The sequence below is a fragment of the Desarmillaria tabescens genome (genome assembly GCF_030435595.1).
Source record: "Desarmillaria tabescens strain CCBAS 213 chromosome Unknown EV420scaffold_15, whole genome shotgun sequence".
NCBI classification, from domain to species: Eukaryota; Fungi; Basidiomycota; class Agaricomycetes; order Agaricales; family Physalacriaceae; genus Desarmillaria; species Desarmillaria tabescens.
Genome location: NW_026848314.1, coordinates 162,382 through 179,191, shown reverse-complemented (window position 1 = coordinate 179,191; position 16,810 = coordinate 162,382). Strand labels below are relative to the sequence as shown.

Sequence of the window (16,810 nt, the reverse complement as noted above, 5' to 3'; positions counted from 1 at the left end):
ATGATGTATCAAATGAATATACCTAATATCCATTACTTCCTCCAGGTGTGCTTTTATTACCCTTTTATTGTGACGTGCGTATACGGTGACAATCCACTCGGGAAAACATCACGTGTTGGCGTTGCATCCTCTTTTGGACTTTCGGCCTCCTCCATACGCTCTTTGTTACCCGGTTTGAAGTACAGCTGCATGGCGATGTCTGTCTCGTTTTAATTCCTCATTCCCACCTGCTACTCTCTCTGTACTCAGGCCCAATCCAGTCCTACTCAGCAACAAACCACCTTTTGGCCCTTTCCTTGAACGAGCTAGAGTGGGGTGAACGGCGTTGGAATTATGCCTACTATACCATTTGCACGCATCTACCAAACACGCTATGATATCAGAATGCATCATTCCGTTGTGGCATCCAGATGGTACTCAAAATTCAGGCAGTTTGTTCTGCGGATATCCATCCAGGAGAATGAGCTCTGAGTACTAGTTCAGTAGAGCCAGCGCTAGGGAAGACTAAGGGGGCCCTTGACGGATTGAGTTGAAAGAGTAAGTATTAAATGACACTAGCGTAGCTTCGGAATCAACGCAACGGTGGAGTTTCTCGCAGTAATTTATAAGTAATTATCGTGCTTCCATTGGTACGCAGAGTCTGGATCGATGAGCTGTATCCTTCAACGGTATACTGTTATAACCATTATTATTATGGAGGGTATAACGTAAGTCTACTCGCGTGTACTTCTGATAGCTTCTTGGAAGCTCTATATACACCCTATGATACATCCAAAACACATCCAAAGCAAATAGGGTATGAAATCACCGTCAACTTGGATTTGCAGATCCATTGGCATCGCCCGGTCTGTGGAGACTATGCAACGATATTTCGTCTTCTTCATCTAGACGTGACCCACGACGCTGTCGAAGGTCAAACGCATCACCATTGACAGTTCTCTCCTCCGCTACTGCACCACCATTTTCACTAACAGCCGCATCACCAGCGCCGTTCTCGTCATCGTCCTCATCCTCGTCATCTCCATCGCCGCGTGAAAACTCCATGGGGAAGATTACCGCACGATCAATGGCAACAGGGAGGCCTCTGTGCCTGCCGCGAAGCATTACAAGACAAACGATGAGCTTTGACAACGTTCGAAAGGAGCCCGAGAGTGAATAGTTCGCCTATTAGACACGTTAAGGACGTAGTAAGTATGTCAGGGCGAGGAAAGCATACATAAGGGACTCCTAAGCTCAATCCGACAGTTCCGTACGCAGAGACAAGCTCGAAAACTGTTGAAATATCAAGTCAAGTACCGTGCTGCTGTAACTTTGTTTAGACCCACCGATAGTAAAAATGTTGAAATAGCTCATAATGGCGGTGTCATCAAGTTGAGGGCGCTACACAGACATGAACGACCGGAGTGAAGAAGGAGGATGTACACATACCTCAATGATACATACTAAGAACAACGCTAGCCCTAGCCACCACATATCAAAAGCCAGCTGCTTTCTAGCATGCATGGCTAGATATCGACTCCACACGGTGACTCGAGGTCCAGTCAGTTCAAATTGCGATTCGTTTTCCGACGCTTCGGTGTCCCGGTAGATACCTAACGATTGCTCCTCATACACGTTTGTCGAACGCACACTGGTGGGGAATGAGAAGATGGCCCCAGCTACATGTTGGAAACTAACCTCATCGCTATAGGGTCTAAGAGAATATGAGCAAGAGCATACAAAACGATGTGTGAATATGCTTACAGACGCTAACATACATCATCACGACATAGAGTACCCTTTGATTCGCGGTTAGATTTCGGACGAGTCGAATAGTAGGTCTAAAATCTCACTTGACAGCTGGAGCAAGAGCCGATAATGATACGGTAGCAAAACCTGCCGCTCGGACGGCGATCGCCTGTAGGAACCCGATAGCGAATCGAGTGCCCAAAGGAATGATTTCAATCGCGGGTGTCCCAATATCTAACACCATGAAAAAGAACCAATCCGTAAAGCTGTTTTGCAGTTAGTATCTGCAAGACATAGAAGGAAAAGAACACACTTCAGGAAAAGCACTATAGTTAAAAGAAACCATGTTTGATGGGAAGGAAATAAATAGATAAAACAACGTCTAGGATGATCAAGCAGAAAGTGTAGCGTTTCGTTTGCTCGTGAATTTCCAGGTACGACTTTCGTTAGAATCCATCTAAATATTGTCAGAATACAGCACGAAAAGAGAGGAGAGAATTCACATCGCAAATCGTAAACTGAGTGTCCATGACGGAGTGGATTGAGTAAAACTACCAGGCGGCTAAGCTGCAGGAGACTCACAAGATGGGCTAGTGAGTATGAACAGTCAGAACAATTATGCGGGAACGAGCGGAGATAGACCTACAAAGGAAGTATTGCCAGCTAAAATCAAGAAAACCATGAGAAAAATCATCAAGTACGCCTGCTGGAACGGGATCATCGATTGGTCTACCAGCGACGTGCCCGTGTTGGTATAGGCGGACACCATCTGGAAGAGTGAAAACCTTGCGACTCGTTAAGTATACGATGCTGCCTCTCTGATGAACCACATACCATACGGGCGACAATGGACGGTGTAAAGGGGGAACATCGAATACAGAACTCCACCTAGGCATAGATATGTATGGAGCAATCATGATAAACGCTGTGAGTTGAATGAGTATGTGATACTATTTCAGGACGTAAGCGGGCGTCCAACAGAAGAAGTATGGTCCATACCCCGGCAACAATCCAAAGCAAAGCGTTTAGCGCACGATACTCCACGCCACCAAGCTCATCGATCTGATTGCTTGTCAAGTATGGAAAGGAAGAATTGCGTCCAACAACAGCGTCAAAAGAAATATATGGAACAGTCCTCGCGGTCGTTAGAGATGTTCCCCGCTGAGGCACAATCGTGGTCGGCGCCGGCATGGTCACCGTTCTCGTCAGTTTTCGCTTGAACTTGGGAAAAAACCGATTGATCAAGCTTCCCAGAATCTCATGCGGCATGGGGAATCCGCCGAAACCACTGTGCTTCGTCTGTGTTCGATTGGACCTATGCGTGTGGGTTGTCGCATGGGTGGGAATCGATAGATGGTGTTGCATGGGTGTCCGGTAGGACCCTGCAGAACGGTCAGTCTAGCTGTGGCTGAAGATACGTCCACGGGTCTCGAGGATGATTCAGAGTATGCGGTCCATCGGGAAGAAGGGATGTCACGATGTACTTCCGAATCATTCCCAGACCTCTGGAGAGCAGAAGGAAACGGTATCTTACTGTGATCCTCAGTAGGCGCCATAACATCAGAATCAAGTTCCGTAGTCTGAATTCTTTCTATCCGTGGTCTTCGATTTGGTTGATTTGGCAGTGAGAACTCCACGGTCTGTGTACGCGCTAATTTCGTTGCAATTGAACCTACAGCCATTGTTTCTGATCTGTACATAGGAGCTGCAATTACGTCAGTCTTGTTAACTCGACAAGAGCAGAAAAAAGAGAGGAGATACAGCACGGCTAGGGTGGGCCACATGAGAATGGACGTGGGTATCATCGAAACAGCGGGGGATGATGTCGACATCTCATGGGCTTCCACTTGTAAGATCGAGAAAGCTCACCATTCTTGAGCGAATTCTGTCTCGAAGGCGTCCCGGGGTCCGATAGTCGTCGTGCCAACCTAGGAAGAATATTGTAGCAATGAGAAAAGGAAGCGCAGCCCGCCCTTACCTCTTCATTATTGGACCCTTGGTGATACGTGGAGACTGCATAGGCCGTTCGGGCGAAGGGGACGCGAAAGAAAGATGCCGAGGAGCGTCCTGGTTGGACTGTACAGTGCTAAATCTTTGTAGCGGTATTGTGTTGCCTTGAGATATCCACCCATTTGGATCCACACGCTTTGGAGCATCATCCATCCGCCTGATCATGTCCGTTCGCAGTTTCCTGCGAATAATGCCACCCCGTCCCTCTGTCTCGGTAGCCTTGTCGCTGCCGTCTTCAGCCACAGCGACCGTTTTGTTCCGCGTAAAAATGCGGCGGAACCAGGGCATATGCTTTTCCTCGGCGTCGATGGGAGTAACACGGACAGCGTTGTTCTCTGCGATAATGCGCCGGAACTTTTTGGCAAAGTAGTGTCTAAAGGCATGTAAGCTGAGAAGTAGAATATCCCAACCGATCCTACCTTCGGATGTAAACCATGACCCAAGATACGAGAACCTGAAGCCTGTCAGTCAACATGAACGAAGGAATGAATGTAACGTACGGGGCTGCCCAGACACATCTGAATGAACAATAACACTTGCTGCCAGGGAGTGAGACTACTAAGGTCCACGGTCGCCAAACCGCAGACAGTCATCGCACTGACGCAGTTGAACAAAGAGTCGATGTAGGATATGTGGTATCGCCCATTGCTGGCATAAAATATTCCAGAAAAGACCAGAGGTGTGAAAGCACTGCCCAAGCGGTAAATGACGGCAAGTAGAAGGCAACCAACCCACTCACAAGAACAGTAGATGAACACGAAAGAAATTAAGATGTTTTTTGATATATTTCCAGCCCACACCCGACGCTAGAGAAGAACGAACTGAGGGCATGAAAAGTACGCAGTGACGGTGACAGTGAGTCGCGTGAGGCCACGCCGGAGCTTGGACTTGTTTTGGAGTCCGAGCAGAAAATCGGAGGATTTCGTATAAGGATACGATAAGATCCAAGAAGAGGCTGGAAGGGCCCCAACAGGCAAAAGGGAACCAGATGGCAGTTGGACGTGACCGAAAATTGCACGGATAATTTAAACGGCATTCCGCTTACGGCAAATCGCACATTTGATGATCATGACGCGATGCAGTGCACTGGAACTCGCCGGTAATTACGCAGAAAAAATGAAACTCTTCTGCTCGGTAGTATGCTACCGTTGCTACGTACATGATGTGCAAGTGAAACTAAAATAAGTAGGTACCGAACGATGCCTTGAATGCATCGTAAAATAAACAATATGCCAAAGTATGAGACAATGCAAGGGGAAATAAAGTGCAAAACATGAGGATAACGGATACAGTACGAGATGCAAGGCGAAATCAGCGAGTCTAAGATAGAAGCCCAAGAAGTTTGGCATTGTCCGTCTTTGAAGCTAAGCGTGTCCGTTGCTCATCATCAAAGGCCGGGCCTTTCATCATGGTTGCCATCAGCTTGAACGCCATCGGTGCATCAATCGCAATGTCATCCAGGAACTCGACCACTGCAGCAAACCCGCTCTCGAAATCAGCAATTGTACACAGGTTCTTGGTCGAGGCACGGGAGAAGAACTGGGACACCAACTGTGCGTCTGCTTCTTTCGACTCGACAGCAAATGAAATCAGCTTTTCAACCAAGAGAGGATGGTGTTTAGCAGGAAGTTGTGTGAAGTAAACTTCTGCTTCATCGAGATTCCGAACAGCGCTAAACTCTTTGATGTCTTCTTCGATCTTCTTCTTGGCGTCTTTGTCGCTCATCTCGACAGGCTCAGGTTCGGTGGTAACTTCTTCGTCTGAGCTACCTTCGGACTCTGCAGTCGTCGGTGCATTCTCCTGGCCTTCGACTGGTTTCGACCGAGGCGCAAGAATAAGTCGTTTCCGTTGAACCATTTCTAGATCAAAGAAAGTCAGATCGACAGCTCTGGCAAGGAGGGAAGTCTTTACCTTTGGGCGTGGCTTCTGGGGTGGAATCGTTATTAAGCATGGAGAACATGTTCGAAGAAGAATTAGTTCGCTGGACAGACTCTCGCTTGTCTTTCTTTCCAGCGTAGATGCTGCTCTGAGGACCAAAGGTGAGAGGAGCGCCCTTGCTGCTGATCTGACCAAACTTGGACAGATCGCCAGCCTTGGGCTGCGGCCGTGGAGCAGAGTTACCGCCAGCAACTGCCCAACCATCGGGACCAACTTGGGGAATTTCGCCTCGTTCTCCACCCCGTCGGGATCCACCGCGAGACATTGACATTTGACGTTGATATGATTCCTGTGCTTGAGCGGCTTTCTCCTTCGCGGCCTTTGAAATGTGATCAGATGGCGATGCCCGGACTGAGAGTAAAAAGACACTTACTGCTTCGTGTATCTGAGCGATTGTAGTAGGCGCAGGCAACAGCATTACGGCTGATCCCATTTCCGCTCACGCAGCTCGAGAACATCCTAATCACGGCTAGTCAGAAGAGTAATCGCAGACATGATGAAACTTACTTGTAACATAAACTGCATACGAGAGCTAACATTAGGGCTCTTCGTAAGCTCCTTCATGCGCGAAAAGTAAACATCCATATGAGCCCGGGCCTTCGATGTATCCAACAATTGCCCAACAGTAGTCAAAAGCTTGCAGAGGGATTCAATCTCCTCTTCTTCGGGATTCTCAACATTTCCAAGCAGCTTCTTGACACACTCGTGCATGATACGCTCCGTCAACATCTGCAGCTTGAACAATTCACCGATGAATTTGATCAAACCGAGACCTTGTCGTTTCGCTTTCTGCGCGGCGTAATACTCTTCAGAATAGAGTGCGATCTCCTCCTCGCCGTCGCCCTTCTTCTCGGCGGCAGCCTTGGCAGCTTGATCCTCGATAGCCTTGGAAGCTGCGGCTGCAGCAGTAGCTTCTTTCGCCACCCACCCTCGCTCGAAATCTTCCTGACACCTGTTGAGAAGATATTTCCGGAACAACTGACCGCCAGCAATGGGTTTCCCTTCAGAATTCTTGATACCATCATCCTGGACCTTTGCACTGATTTGCTCCATCATTTTCCGACAGAGACGAGCATACATCTCGGACCATGTAGCTTCATCGGTGGCTTTCTCAAAGACGAGCCGAATGACTTGAATGAGAGTGCGGCCATCTTTTTCCTTCTCGGACTTGTTCGCCCATGCGATGATCTGATCAGAAATGGAGTCGAATTTCTCCATTGTGAGCTTGTTCAGAAGACCCTTGACCTTGCGGTCAACGACATCGGGAGAGTCCGGATCGTTTGAACTAAGCACGCGCCTGTCCCAACGATTGGCGCTCTGCTGTAATGGAGCAACAGGTTCAAGCATCGATTGAGCGAGAGCTGCCGCAGATCCGTGACCACCCATGCTATACCCGTGTTGAGATCCAGGGCCGGTCGGTACTCTGTTGCTATCGTTGCGTTTCTCGCCGCGTTTGCTCCGGGTTCGGTTGCTGCCCATGGGTGCACCACCCGGGCCACCTTGACTTGCCGTTCTTTGCATTTGGGTAGGTCGGCCAAATGGCATAGGAGCTGCGCCACTGACAGACGTAGCACGCATGTTGTTGGACATGTTGAATCGGTCATCGCTGTTGAGCTTGGACCCGCCGATAGTCCCAAAGTTGCCCATACCCATGCTGAAGGGGGCGCTGGAACCTCCTTTGCCAAAGGAAGATCCTGGGTTGAATCCCAGACCAGTGGAGTTCTGGCGCTGAGGTGGTACAGGACCAGAGCTCTGACGATGTCGCCCAGATCCACCACGACTCATAGGGTACGAACTCTGGTCGGAAGGTTCAAGACCGATAGCATCGAGGGCAGGAAGTGATTCGGGCTTCTCCTTGCATATTAACATGAATTGCAGAAGGAAGTCCCGGTCGTATCTGAGATCAATAAGTCAGCGCAGTCACTTGTAAGCGACGAATAATGATAACACACCTGAATTTACCATCTTTGGCATTTATGTTGAGCTCAACTCGAGGACTCTTGATGCCTTCGGGATAAGGAACGCGACCCAAGTCATCGATGATACGAGCAGTAGCAAGGGCGGAAGGAAGGGGTGCGGGAATGTTCGCCTTGGTGGTCGAGAGATCGAGAGGACCAGGACGGCGTCGGGGAAGCTCTGATGGGGGTGACGTAGTATTGATTCGGAGATCCTTCTCCTTCGCCTTGTCTTTGCTTGTTGCAGTGGCATCGGCGGCGGCGGTTGAGGTTTCCTCGATGACCTCGCCTTCCTCAGGCTTAGTGGCGGCAATGGCGGCGGCGGCGGCAGCAACCTCAGCAGCAGCCTCAGCTTCAGCCCTAGCTTTAGCGGCTTCTTCCTCTGCGATACGGGCGCGCTCCTTCTCTTCCTCTTCCAGGCGTAACCGTTCTTTCTCTTTCTCCTCCTGTTCCTGTTGTAACCGTTTCCGTTCAGCCTCCTCCTCAGCTTTCCTCCGCTCCTCCTCTAGTCGGAGACGCTCCTTTTCTTTCTCCTCTTCCTCCTTCTTCAACCGCTCCTTTTCAGCGGCCTCCTCCTCTAGCCGCTTCTTCTCAGCCGCTTCTCGTTCCTGTTTCTCTTTAGCCTCCTTCTCCTCTCGCTCCTTCTTCTCTTTCGCTTCCTTCTCCAACCTCTCCTTCTCTTCTTTCTCCCTGCGCTCTTTCGCTTCCTTCTCCTTCTTCTCCTTCTCTTCCTTCGCCCTACGCTCCCTCTCCTCCTTCTCCTTCTTGGCTTTGGAATCTGCCTCTGCCTTGACTTTGGCCTGCTCCTTCTCCCGTTCACCTGCTAGGCGTTTCGACCGCTCCTCTTCAGACTCCATGCGTACGGCAGGCCGTCGACCAGGGCTGCTATGTGCCGATACGACCGGTGGAAGTGCAGTGCCAGACAGAGCGGGACTGAGTTTCTGGTTCTTAAGATTTTCCAAGTTAATCTCCATCCCCTCTGCATTTTTCAGTGAAATTCGAGCACTTGATCGTTGACCGGGTACAAACGCGCTAGCGCTGGTGTTTAACCGACCAGTACCGGGCATCGAGGCAGAGGAGGGTGTGGGAGGCGGCGATGACAAACCGCCGATACTTCCAGAGGAAGAATGTGACATAGTGGGAGGGAGGTGAGGAGGATGGGTAGCCGGTACTGCATGGGCGGGGGTCGGAGTTCCAGGTCCTTGAAGAGGAGGAGGGTGGTTACGAGGAGAAACGGGTATCCCATTATGGGGAGGGCCATGCCCACCGGGAGGAGGCGGATGATGCTGGGGTTGTTGAGGCGGCATCTGATGCTGCTGAGGCATTGCATACCATGGGTACATATATGGCTGGTCACCCATATACTGAAAGGGAAAAAAAAACTATGAAGACTCTGATAACACGCTAGAGCACTGTACTTACATAGTAATTGGGCTGCCAAGCCATTTGGGTCTGCATTGGAGGAGGCATATTTGCAGGAGGAGGATGGGGTGTCATACGAGGGCTACCGAGGCCCCCAGACATCTGGGGGGCCCCTGGCCCGGTTGGCCCACTCGGTATACGGGGGGCATTGCCATTAGGGACCTGCCGTTGATACGGAGGCGACCTTGGACCAGAGCCACTAGCACTAGCATTAGGGCCAGCATTTGGCTGCTGAGGTCGCATGCCATTTTGAGGAACAAAAGGAGAATACGGCGGATGAGATGACGATGATGATGGTATCGAAGGAGGCTGTGATGAAGGCGGGAGGTTTGAAGGTCTGATATTAGGAGATGAGGTATCGGAGGAAGCTTGTGACGGGGGCGCCGACGAAGGATTCTGGAACAATTTAGCAATGTCCTGTTTACGTGGCTTGTGGGGTGTAGTAGAGGTATTTGACGAAGATCCTGGCTTCGCAATGGATACAGACGACTTGCCGTTTACCTGGCTGACCGTCGCAGGAACAGTTCCAAACGTTTTGACACCCTCTGATTTTATCGGGGGTGTGGCAGCGGGTGACGACGACATTGGCGCCGAAACATCATCTATAGATCCGAAGGACACTGCGGGTCCTGGCATGGCAAAGGTTAGCGGCGCATGACAACGGGCAGAATGCCACACACCTTGCTTCGCAGCTCCTACGTTATTCCGAGGAATGCTCACTCCATCTTTTATGTGTATACCCTGGCCAAGAGTACTAGGGCGTCTTGAATGTGTTGCATGGACGGTTGTATTCTGAGGAGCTGGAGATTGAGATCGTGACGAAGACGCGGTCTGTGGTGGGCCTCTTGACCAAGCTGACTGGGTTGGTAGCTGGGCTGGGATCTTTGGTACTGTTGCAGTTGCGGATTTGCTCATTCTACCGGCGCAGAAAGTGATATCAGAAAAGAAGAAGAGTAGAATAAGAAAAATACCGACGAATTTTGGAATATGAGATGAGTTGGGATGATTTGGAGTGATGGATTCGGGTGTCGAATAAAGTCTGTCTCGTGTGGGTCGGTCGTCAAAAATGACCTGCCAGCAGGCGAGAAAGCAGCTGTAAGATGAGTTAAAGAGTCTAAGTGAGACTAAGGAAAGTCTTCGGATGCTGGAGGTAGCAATCCGGGAGTCAAAGTCTGTCCTTTAGGTGAGGACGAGGGACGAAGACAAGGGCGAGCCGACCGTTGGTCACTCAAAAATTAGTCAGACCCCCGGCCACCCTTTCTCGGGTTAGGGTTATTACCTTATTCGGGCATTATCGGTCCCGTCGCCCCTCCACTGCGGCGCACTGCCGAGTCATTTACTCTGTGATTAAGTTGGTAATGAGTGGCTGTATACATTCAATTCCTACAGGCAAGATAAACCAGCAAACTTGCTGTTCCTTCGAGGCGGCGTCGTGGTAACCAAACGCCGCAGCGGAATGACCGGCGTGACTTTCTTCGCTTCATGACGAAGTTCATTAACAGACACGATGTCGGAAATCTGGAAACCTGAGGTAATCAATCCTGCGACGATGTCACCTGAAAAAAAACTTCCCCCGATCAATACCCCGTAAAATAATATGTACAGAGCTGAAATATATAGTACATAGGCTATCGCCTATACAGGACCGCATCTTACACGCTATCCAATATCCTATCGGAACCGCTTCCACCACTGTAGAGGACTGGATCATCCCTCTTTACATCTAGGTATAAACTCCTCTCAAACCCTGATTCCGCGGACGCACTATTTGTCCCCAACACTACGCTCCTGGGGGCTGCAACAAAGGCGGAATCGGTCCCGGTCTCGGTACCCCCGCGGTTAGGCTTTAACGCAAAATGCGGTGATGTTTCGACAGACAATTTTGTCTGCTCATTTAAGTCGTTGGAAGTTAGTCCCAAACTGGTCATAACGATTATCATCGTAGGTACTATAGCCTGGTAATATGTTAAAGACGAATCGCACTGCAAGGGAAGAGGGCACTAACCGTCAATTGAGCTATAGGATCATAAATGATATAAAAGGCGTTGGTATTCAAGAAATACAAGGTGATCTCGATGATCAGTGCTGAAGAGTAGATCGCACCCGACTCTACGACGAGTGTGAGGACTCTACGGTATCTGAAGGAAGACGAAAAAGTAAACTGTCTTCCGAGATGCCTGCCCCCACAGTTAATTGAAATTGGGAAAAATAAAGAGGCTTGCGTACTCACCATATTCTAAATGCAATTAACGATGTCGCAACGACGTTGGTCACGAGCGACAGTGAAAAAAGAGACCCGTTCCATCTTTGCAAATTCGGACCAAAGGCGCTATGCGTCATCTTGGCCTCAGCAAAGATGACCGTCTGTCCAAAGCCGCAAACTGGAGAGTGTCGTTAGCAAAACAGCATCTGAACAATCAATATACTGCTTACCGGCCGAAGCTATAATAAGCAGGATGGGGAGAATACAAACGACCCAATCCCTACCCCAAACATGATAACATCTCCAAACCTTGAACAACCCTCAGCGAACGTCGGCTTTGTTTATAAAAAGGCCATCACTTACGACAATGCTATCGCCCAATATAGAATTTATGGTATGTATGCAAACTTTTGCAACGTTTGCAGGTATCGAAACATCGGAAAAGAATCCTCCAGGTCCCCCTGGTAGATCGCGACGATATATGAAGCCCTCAACCAAGCGATAGAAGCCCAAGGACACGTGGACTGTCGAGAAGCAAAACATAGCTATTGCCGTGAACAGGACCACCAGGTTGACAGCCCCAGGCTTCTGCCAGTACCTCGCGATCCATAGATACGAGAAAAATAGAAAGATATTGATGCCTAGACGACACAAAAAAAAAAGATAAGTAGTCGGGTAGCTACGAATACTGGACAACTCGCCATAAAAGAGGGTTTCCAGCCAAATAGCTGTGAGGTAGGCTTTGTCCAAAGGAATATTTGCGACGCCCATGGTGGACAGTGTGGAGGGGGGGCAACAGAGTTCATCCACAGCGCTAAGGTTTATATTACCTAGCGGCCTGACCGGACTGGGAAAAAGTACGGAGAATAGGTAAGAAGATGGGGCAATCAGGTTCTTTGATGGAGGTTGGAAACACAGATCCGGAGCTGCCCCCTTTATCGCGACGAGTCTAAAAATTGAACGCAGTTTGCCATCACCATGATTGCGGTTCGTGGAAGAAAGTATATAATCGTGAGGATTCCGATTTTCAAATTGGGACAACGTGACGTCAAGCGTAACCAATGAGGAAAATGGATTCCCTGGCTGTCGCTTGACTGTCAGTGGTTTCATTATGACAAAGATCAAGAAATGATCATCAGGGCCCGGGATGCACAAGTACTTCGTGCCAAGCGGTTAGCACCTACCAAGTAAGTAAAAAAAGTCTTGTACGACCGTCGGTAAGCTTACGGTGGCCGGGATTTCTGACAGTGGCAAACCCAGCTAAGCAGTTGACAACTATCACAACGTTTACCTCGATCTACTGCGTCAAGGACCTACAAGTTCACCGTACGTTCACCTTGAAAGGTGGTTATAATAATGTCAAACAAGGTGAACGCTCTGCGAATACAACACCTCTTAAAACCCATCATCCACCAGGTCCTAGAAAAAAGCTATCCTTCCAAGTCAACCTCGCACATGGCTCACAGCATACAACTCTCACGAGTACCTGAACCACGCGTACTTATCTGCGTAGCAACAGACGGTGTATGAATGAATGCTGTGCCTTCAGGAAAATACCTCGGAGACATGATGAAGAAGGAAAATTCGAGTTTCAGGTAGGCTGCCTATATGTAACCTCCGTGTGCAACTTACCCGCACCTCCATTAATCAAACGAAGCTGCCGTACGAATGCCTAACGGGCACTTTTCTCAACAAAGTTTCACGCGCTTCAATCTGATCGCTCCACCCTGTGAGACATCCCTCGCTCCCGCATGGGACGGACGCTCATGAAGGCTTTTTTTAGTGAAGGCTTTCAAGTATACATCATCACGCTTGCGGTTCCGTTTGCAGGATCATCATCACAGGAACCCATCTTTGATTTGTTGGAATTCGTGATCGCAATGCCCAAACGTATAGGTGCACTTTTTCATCAGCATCTTTCCTGATGCATAGCCAGGAACGCAGCTCTGATTCGTGGATCTGGCGGGAGTCCAATCAAGAGACGTTTTTCATTGGGAGTCGCAATCCACTAGACGTGATCCTTCTATGATCCCTTGGCTGCATCAAGTTCCTGCGTACAACCCCTGGTTTGACGATACCAACGGCCCTTCATCTATGTAGGTCATATACAGTTACTTTATCGATATCCATTATACTGACATTCGAATTTATAGAATGAATGGAACATGTCCTTTTGAGCTTGCGTTTCCTCGTGACCGTCTTCGACATGATAACCGTTTCTCGGACGCTTTCCCATAAACCTCGGCTATCATCAACCAGAACCTGGCGATACAAGTACACGCTGTCAGCTGTAAGAAGAAAAGCAAAGCTGTTCTTTCTAGACTTTCGATTCTATTTCAACTTGGACCCATACTGCTCAGCGCACATGATCGGCTCCAAGTTGAATTGAGAAAGGCGGTTAACCCGTTTCATGATCAAATCATTTCTAACGCGTCCTCAGAAATCCCCCAGTCAATTTGGCAGGCGTCATGAACACCGGATAAATTTCCTTATCTACATACTAGTTTCCAATCAGCGGGCCGGTAATCGATCATGTCGAGGTCCGCAGGGAGTCAAACACGCGTTTAGTGGCTGGACCGACAAAAAGCAACAATGGCACGATTCATCCCTTTCACCTCTCTCTACGACCTCCATAGACATGAATCACTCGGAAATCGAGCTATGCAATCTTCTCGGCCAACTGAATCTGGCGACGGTGACTCGACTAGATCTTTGATTTATACTGGAAACATTCTGATGCCCCACACGTAACACAGGAAAGCTATCCCGCCCAACCAGAGGCCATTCTCATTGATGACATCAGCTGCGATGTACGTTTGATCCCCTTTAGCTTTGAACTTGAGTCGACCAACTCCTACACCAACAGTCCGATGCATCATCCGATACCGGTTTCAAGACCCCCGAGCCGAAACACCACGGGTGCGCCTACCTCCAAGCGCTCCAAGCACAGCTCGACAACTACCCCACCACCGGCGGCGAGTATCTAGAAGCCATCTTCACACATCGCGAGATCCTCTCTGCGTACCCTGTAGCACACCAGTTTTGTGCACAGGGGTTCAGCGACATTGCGTATGCTTTGGAACAAAGGGCGTGGAGGGCTGATCGTGAAGCAGACACGGAGGCTGTGGTGGCCTTTCGCCATGAGGCATGGATGATTGCATCGACGCTGTGAGTGCTACTTAGTTTTGTGGCTGCGGTCTTTAATTTTCTTAACAGCATATACCGGCCTCCCTCTCCTCCTGTAGCTGATACTATCAAGGAGTTTACGTATGTGGACAATACTCGTTCTAAGCCTTTGATCAAGTGTATGATGCCTCTATTTTAGAGTCCATTGTTCGCAAAGCCCTTAGAATAACACTAGTGTCATCATAATCTAGCGTGCCGTGTTACATTTAGTTTTTCAATAAATATTGACGGAATTTTCTATATATAAGCTGTAACTCCCGACTTCAACGTGTTGAAACAATTGCGCTGTCTACCCATGCTTCTCAGAAAGGCAATGAACTGACTCGTGGCTACCGCAGTCCCTGATTGCGACTCTTCGGCGCTTATTTGCGTATACCCGGCTTAGGTTTGAACAGCCATAATAGCGGAATTCCTTATGCACCCCATACATAGTGCGTATACGTACTCTGTCTACTGATAAGACGCGTCTAACACGAATTTTTTTTCAAGGACGGCACAATGTGTCAAACGATAGCAGCTATGAACGTGAACGCATCATTGAAAAGATTATTGCACAAAAACGTTGGGAAATCTCATGCGAATGAGTGGTGTTTTGTTGACGCTTTGATATGCAGACACACAAGAAGATCAAGACAAAGTAGATGAGGAAGCTCGACGGAAGGCTACGAAGGATTTAGTCCAGTCATGGATGGACCGTCTTCAACTCATCAGTTTAATCGTACGTACCATTTTTACGGCCTAAGATGCCTATCAGTAACCCATCCCTCAGACAACATTTTTCGCCTCTGTCGAGGCGAGCTTGCTGCAAGTGTCAACGCCGAACAAGGGAGACGATACCTCGGCATGGGAACGAGCGTGTAATGCAGGCCTCCTTGGAGCACTGGTTGTCCATGTCACTGCATGTACGCCGACGTTGAATCCCAATTACACATGTACAGCCACTCATATCCCCATAGCCTTTATATCTTTCTTCGCCGCGTTCTTTTTGATTCGATTCAAGGTCACAGAAGCCAACAAGGAAGAGCTTAAAGCGGGAGGCACCGTCCAGCCTGATGAAATTTGGTGTGCGAATCCCCGCCTCGTCCAGGCTGGGCCGTTCTACGACCAGCTGCCCCTCGACTTGCTAAACAAATGTCGTTCGCTGACCATTCTGTTCTCGGTATTTGGGTTCATCTTGGCGTTAATGGGCATCCTATGCCTCGCTTGGGCGACACAGCCTGTAAGCGTAAGCATTTTCACCACCTTATGCCTCGGTGTTTGCCTAGCAGCCACAGCCTTTATCTTTGGAATCAACAAAGACGAAAATCTAATATTTCGTACATAACGCACTTGTTGTTTCCGAGAAAGTATCCTTTATTTAATATCGCACTAAGAAAGGTGCCGAGGCGCGTCGGAAGCCGGCTTGATCAACACCGACAAACAAGCTGCAACTTTCCTTCGACTTTGAATTTTTGCTCCGGCAATCCATACCATGAATGGGGGTCAACGCAGGGATCCCGCCTTGGTGCCCATCTATGCCCCAGGAAAGGAACCCCTACCTGCCGGCGTCTCGGAGGAGGAACGACCCCAGTATGAGCAGATGATGAGGTACCAATCCTACATGTCCATGGCCATGGAGTCCTGCGCGACCAAGGCCGCCTTTGCTGGTGTCGGCGGTACGTTCCCTTTCTTCTGTCATCAATTAAGTATTCTCATGCACTGTCTAGGTCTCGGTATCGGTGCCTTCTTCTCTCTCATGTCGGCTTCGTTCGCGTACGAGGACCCATTTCTCCGTCAGCAAACCCAAGCGGGGATGAACACGACTCAAAAGGCCAGCCAGATATTCAAAGACATGGGAAAGGGTATGTGGACCACCGGGAAGGGTTTCGGAAAGGTCGGAATGCTGTTTGCAGGTGTCGAGTGCGTCATAGAATCCGTGCGTCGTTGATGCTGCTTCCTCCTTGTGCACTGTCGTGACAATATACTTTTTCAGTACCGTGCCAAAAACGATATATACAATTCGATATCCACTGGAATGCTTGTCGGCGGTTTTCTTGCACGAAATTCAGGACCCAAGGCTGCTTTTGGTGGCGGAGTGGCCTTTGCCGCCTTCTCTGCTGCGATAGACGTTTTCTTCTTGAGACGAGAAACACCAGAGTTAGTCTGATTACTCTCATTTTATCGAGCATTGCTGATGTGTCTTTGTATAGCGAGGATTGAGGTCATCTTTGATAGATTAATTTATTTCATTGCGCACTACCTACTCAATAATTGTATCAAATACCACTACTGCTATCGAAGATAATTAGTTCAAAGCCTAAGGTATAACATGAACCATAGTATCAGACGCTGTAGTACTAGTGTTACACTAATACTTTTGGGTTCTCTA

The 16,810-nt window shown here is 49.0% G+C and overlaps 6 protein-coding genes across 6 annotated transcripts; 3 read left to right on the top strand and 3 right to left on the bottom strand.

Moving 5' to 3' along the window:
- Nucleotides 1–552: 552 nt before the first annotated feature.
- Nucleotides 553–4,769, bottom strand: EV420DRAFT_1538433 (cation transport protein-domain-containing protein). Its single transcript, XM_060473008.1, has 19 exons — nucleotides 4,478–4,769; nucleotides 4,239–4,428; nucleotides 4,158–4,192; nucleotides 3,707–4,111; nucleotides 3,598–3,656; nucleotides 3,263–3,433; nucleotides 2,728–3,110; nucleotides 2,563–2,678; nucleotides 2,375–2,513; nucleotides 2,311–2,318; nucleotides 2,232–2,246; nucleotides 2,042–2,185; nucleotides 1,833–1,994; nucleotides 1,744–1,778; nucleotides 1,678–1,693; nucleotides 1,429–1,630; nucleotides 1,326–1,380; nucleotides 1,217–1,272; nucleotides 553–1,164 (listed from the first exon to the last, which is right to left on the bottom strand). The coding sequence occupies exons 1-19, from the start codon at nucleotides 4,567–4,569 to the stop codon at nucleotides 811–813; spliced, it is 2,637 nt and encodes an 878-aa protein (XP_060331351.1). The 5' UTR covers nucleotides 4,570–4,769; the 3' UTR covers nucleotides 553–810.
- On the bottom strand, nucleotides 4,762–10,252 carry EV420DRAFT_1629253 (uncharacterized protein). Its single transcript, XM_060476086.1, has 9 exons — nucleotides 10,029–10,252; nucleotides 9,734–9,969; nucleotides 9,054–9,682; nucleotides 7,629–8,995; nucleotides 6,184–7,573; nucleotides 6,120–6,135; nucleotides 6,050–6,099; nucleotides 5,650–5,995; nucleotides 4,762–5,597 (listed from the first exon to the last, which is right to left on the bottom strand). Exons 2-9 carry the CDS (start codon nucleotides 9,966–9,968, stop codon nucleotides 5,059–5,061), a joined length of 4,572 nt encoding a protein of 1,523 aa, XP_060331350.1. The 5' UTR covers nucleotide 9,969; nucleotides 10,029–10,252; the 3' UTR covers nucleotides 4,762–5,058.
- Nucleotides 10,253–10,605: 353 nt separating this feature from the next.
- Nucleotides 10,606–12,244, bottom strand: EV420DRAFT_1538415 (uncharacterized protein). Its single transcript, XM_060473007.1, has 6 exons — nucleotides 11,958–12,244; nucleotides 11,620–11,897; nucleotides 11,487–11,565; nucleotides 11,284–11,434; nucleotides 11,059–11,230; nucleotides 10,606–11,008 (listed from the first exon to the last, which is right to left on the bottom strand). The coding sequence occupies exons 1-6, from the start codon at nucleotides 12,025–12,027 to the stop codon at nucleotides 10,706–10,708; spliced, it is 1,053 nt and encodes a 350-aa protein (XP_060331349.1). The 5' UTR covers nucleotides 12,028–12,244; the 3' UTR covers nucleotides 10,606–10,705.
- Nucleotides 12,245–13,894: 1,650 nt separating this feature from the next.
- On the top strand, nucleotides 13,895–14,688 carry EV420DRAFT_1677053 (uncharacterized protein; the record flags this gene model as incomplete). The annotated part of the gene is made up of 4 exons (XM_060479161.1): nucleotides 13,895–13,951; nucleotides 14,013–14,066; nucleotides 14,123–14,424; nucleotides 14,473–14,688. 4 exons carry the CDS (start codon nucleotides 13,895–13,897, stop codon nucleotides 14,579–14,581), a joined length of 522 nt encoding a protein of 173 aa, XP_060331348.1. The 3' UTR covers nucleotides 14,582–14,688.
- A 370-nt stretch (nucleotides 14,689–15,058) lies between these two features.
- Nucleotides 15,059–15,712, top strand: EV420DRAFT_1233132 (uncharacterized protein; the record flags this gene model as incomplete). Its single annotated transcript, XM_060466557.1, has 3 exons — nucleotides 15,059–15,160; nucleotides 15,212–15,344; nucleotides 15,399–15,712. Coding segments are annotated over 3 exons (549 nt in total), but the record flags the coding sequence as incomplete, so codon positions are not given.
- EV420DRAFT_303976 (Tim17/Tim22/Tim23/Pmp24 family-domain-containing protein) lies at nucleotides 15,673–16,760 on the top strand. Its single transcript, XM_060481605.1, has 4 exons — nucleotides 15,673–16,097; nucleotides 16,149–16,357; nucleotides 16,415–16,578; nucleotides 16,632–16,760. Exons 1-4 carry the CDS (start codon nucleotides 15,914–15,916, stop codon nucleotides 16,639–16,641), a joined length of 567 nt encoding a protein of 188 aa, XP_060331346.1. The 5' UTR covers nucleotides 15,673–15,913; the 3' UTR covers nucleotides 16,642–16,760.
- The last annotated feature ends 50 nt before the right edge of the window (nucleotides 16,761–16,810 follow it).

Coding starts and splice junctions, on each gene's coding strand:
- EV420DRAFT_1538433 (XM_060473008.1), bottom strand. CDS start 4,569: ATGCCCTCAGTTCGTTCTTCTCTAGCGTCGGGTGTGGGCTGGAAATAT. Junction 4,429..4,477: donor CGTGTTCATCTACTGTTCTT/GTGAGTGGGTTG, acceptor CCGCTTGGGCAG/TGCTTTCACACCTCTGGTCT. Junction 4,193..4,238: donor AGATGTGTCTGGGCAGCCCC/GTACGTTACATT, acceptor GACAGGCTTCAG/GTTCTCGTATCTTGGGTCAT.
- EV420DRAFT_1629253 (XM_060476086.1), bottom strand. CDS start 9,968: ATGAGCAAATCCGCAACTGCAACAGTACCAAAGATCCCAGCCCAGCTA. Junction 9,683..9,733: donor CGTAGGAGCTGCGAAGCAAG/GTGTGTGGCATT, acceptor TTGCCATGCCAG/GACCCGCAGTGTCCTTCGGA. Junction 5,598..5,649: donor CCCAGAAGCCACGCCCAAAG/GTAAAGACTTCC, acceptor TCTTTGATCTAG/AAATGGTTCAACGGAAACGA.
- EV420DRAFT_1538415 (XM_060473007.1), bottom strand. CDS start 12,027: ATGGGCGTCGCAAATATTCCTTTGGACAAAGCCTACCTCACAGCTATT. Junction 11,435..11,486: donor GCTTATTATAGCTTCGGCCG/GTAAGCAGTATA, acceptor GACACTCTCCAG/TTTGCGGCTTTGGACAGACG. Junction 11,009..11,058: donor ATCCTATAGCTCAATTGACG/GTTAGTGCCCTC, acceptor ACATATTACCAG/GCTATAGTACCTACGATGAT.
- EV420DRAFT_303976 (XM_060481605.1), top strand. CDS start 15,914: ATGAATGGGGGTCAACGCAGGGATCCCGCCTTGGTGCCCATCTATGCC. Junction 16,098..16,148: donor CGCCTTTGCTGGTGTCGGCG/GTACGTTCCCTT, acceptor TGCACTGTCTAG/GTCTCGGTATCGGTGCCTTC. Junction 16,358..16,414: donor TCGAGTGCGTCATAGAATCC/GTGCGTCGTTGA, acceptor ATACTTTTTCAG/TACCGTGCCAAAAACGATAT.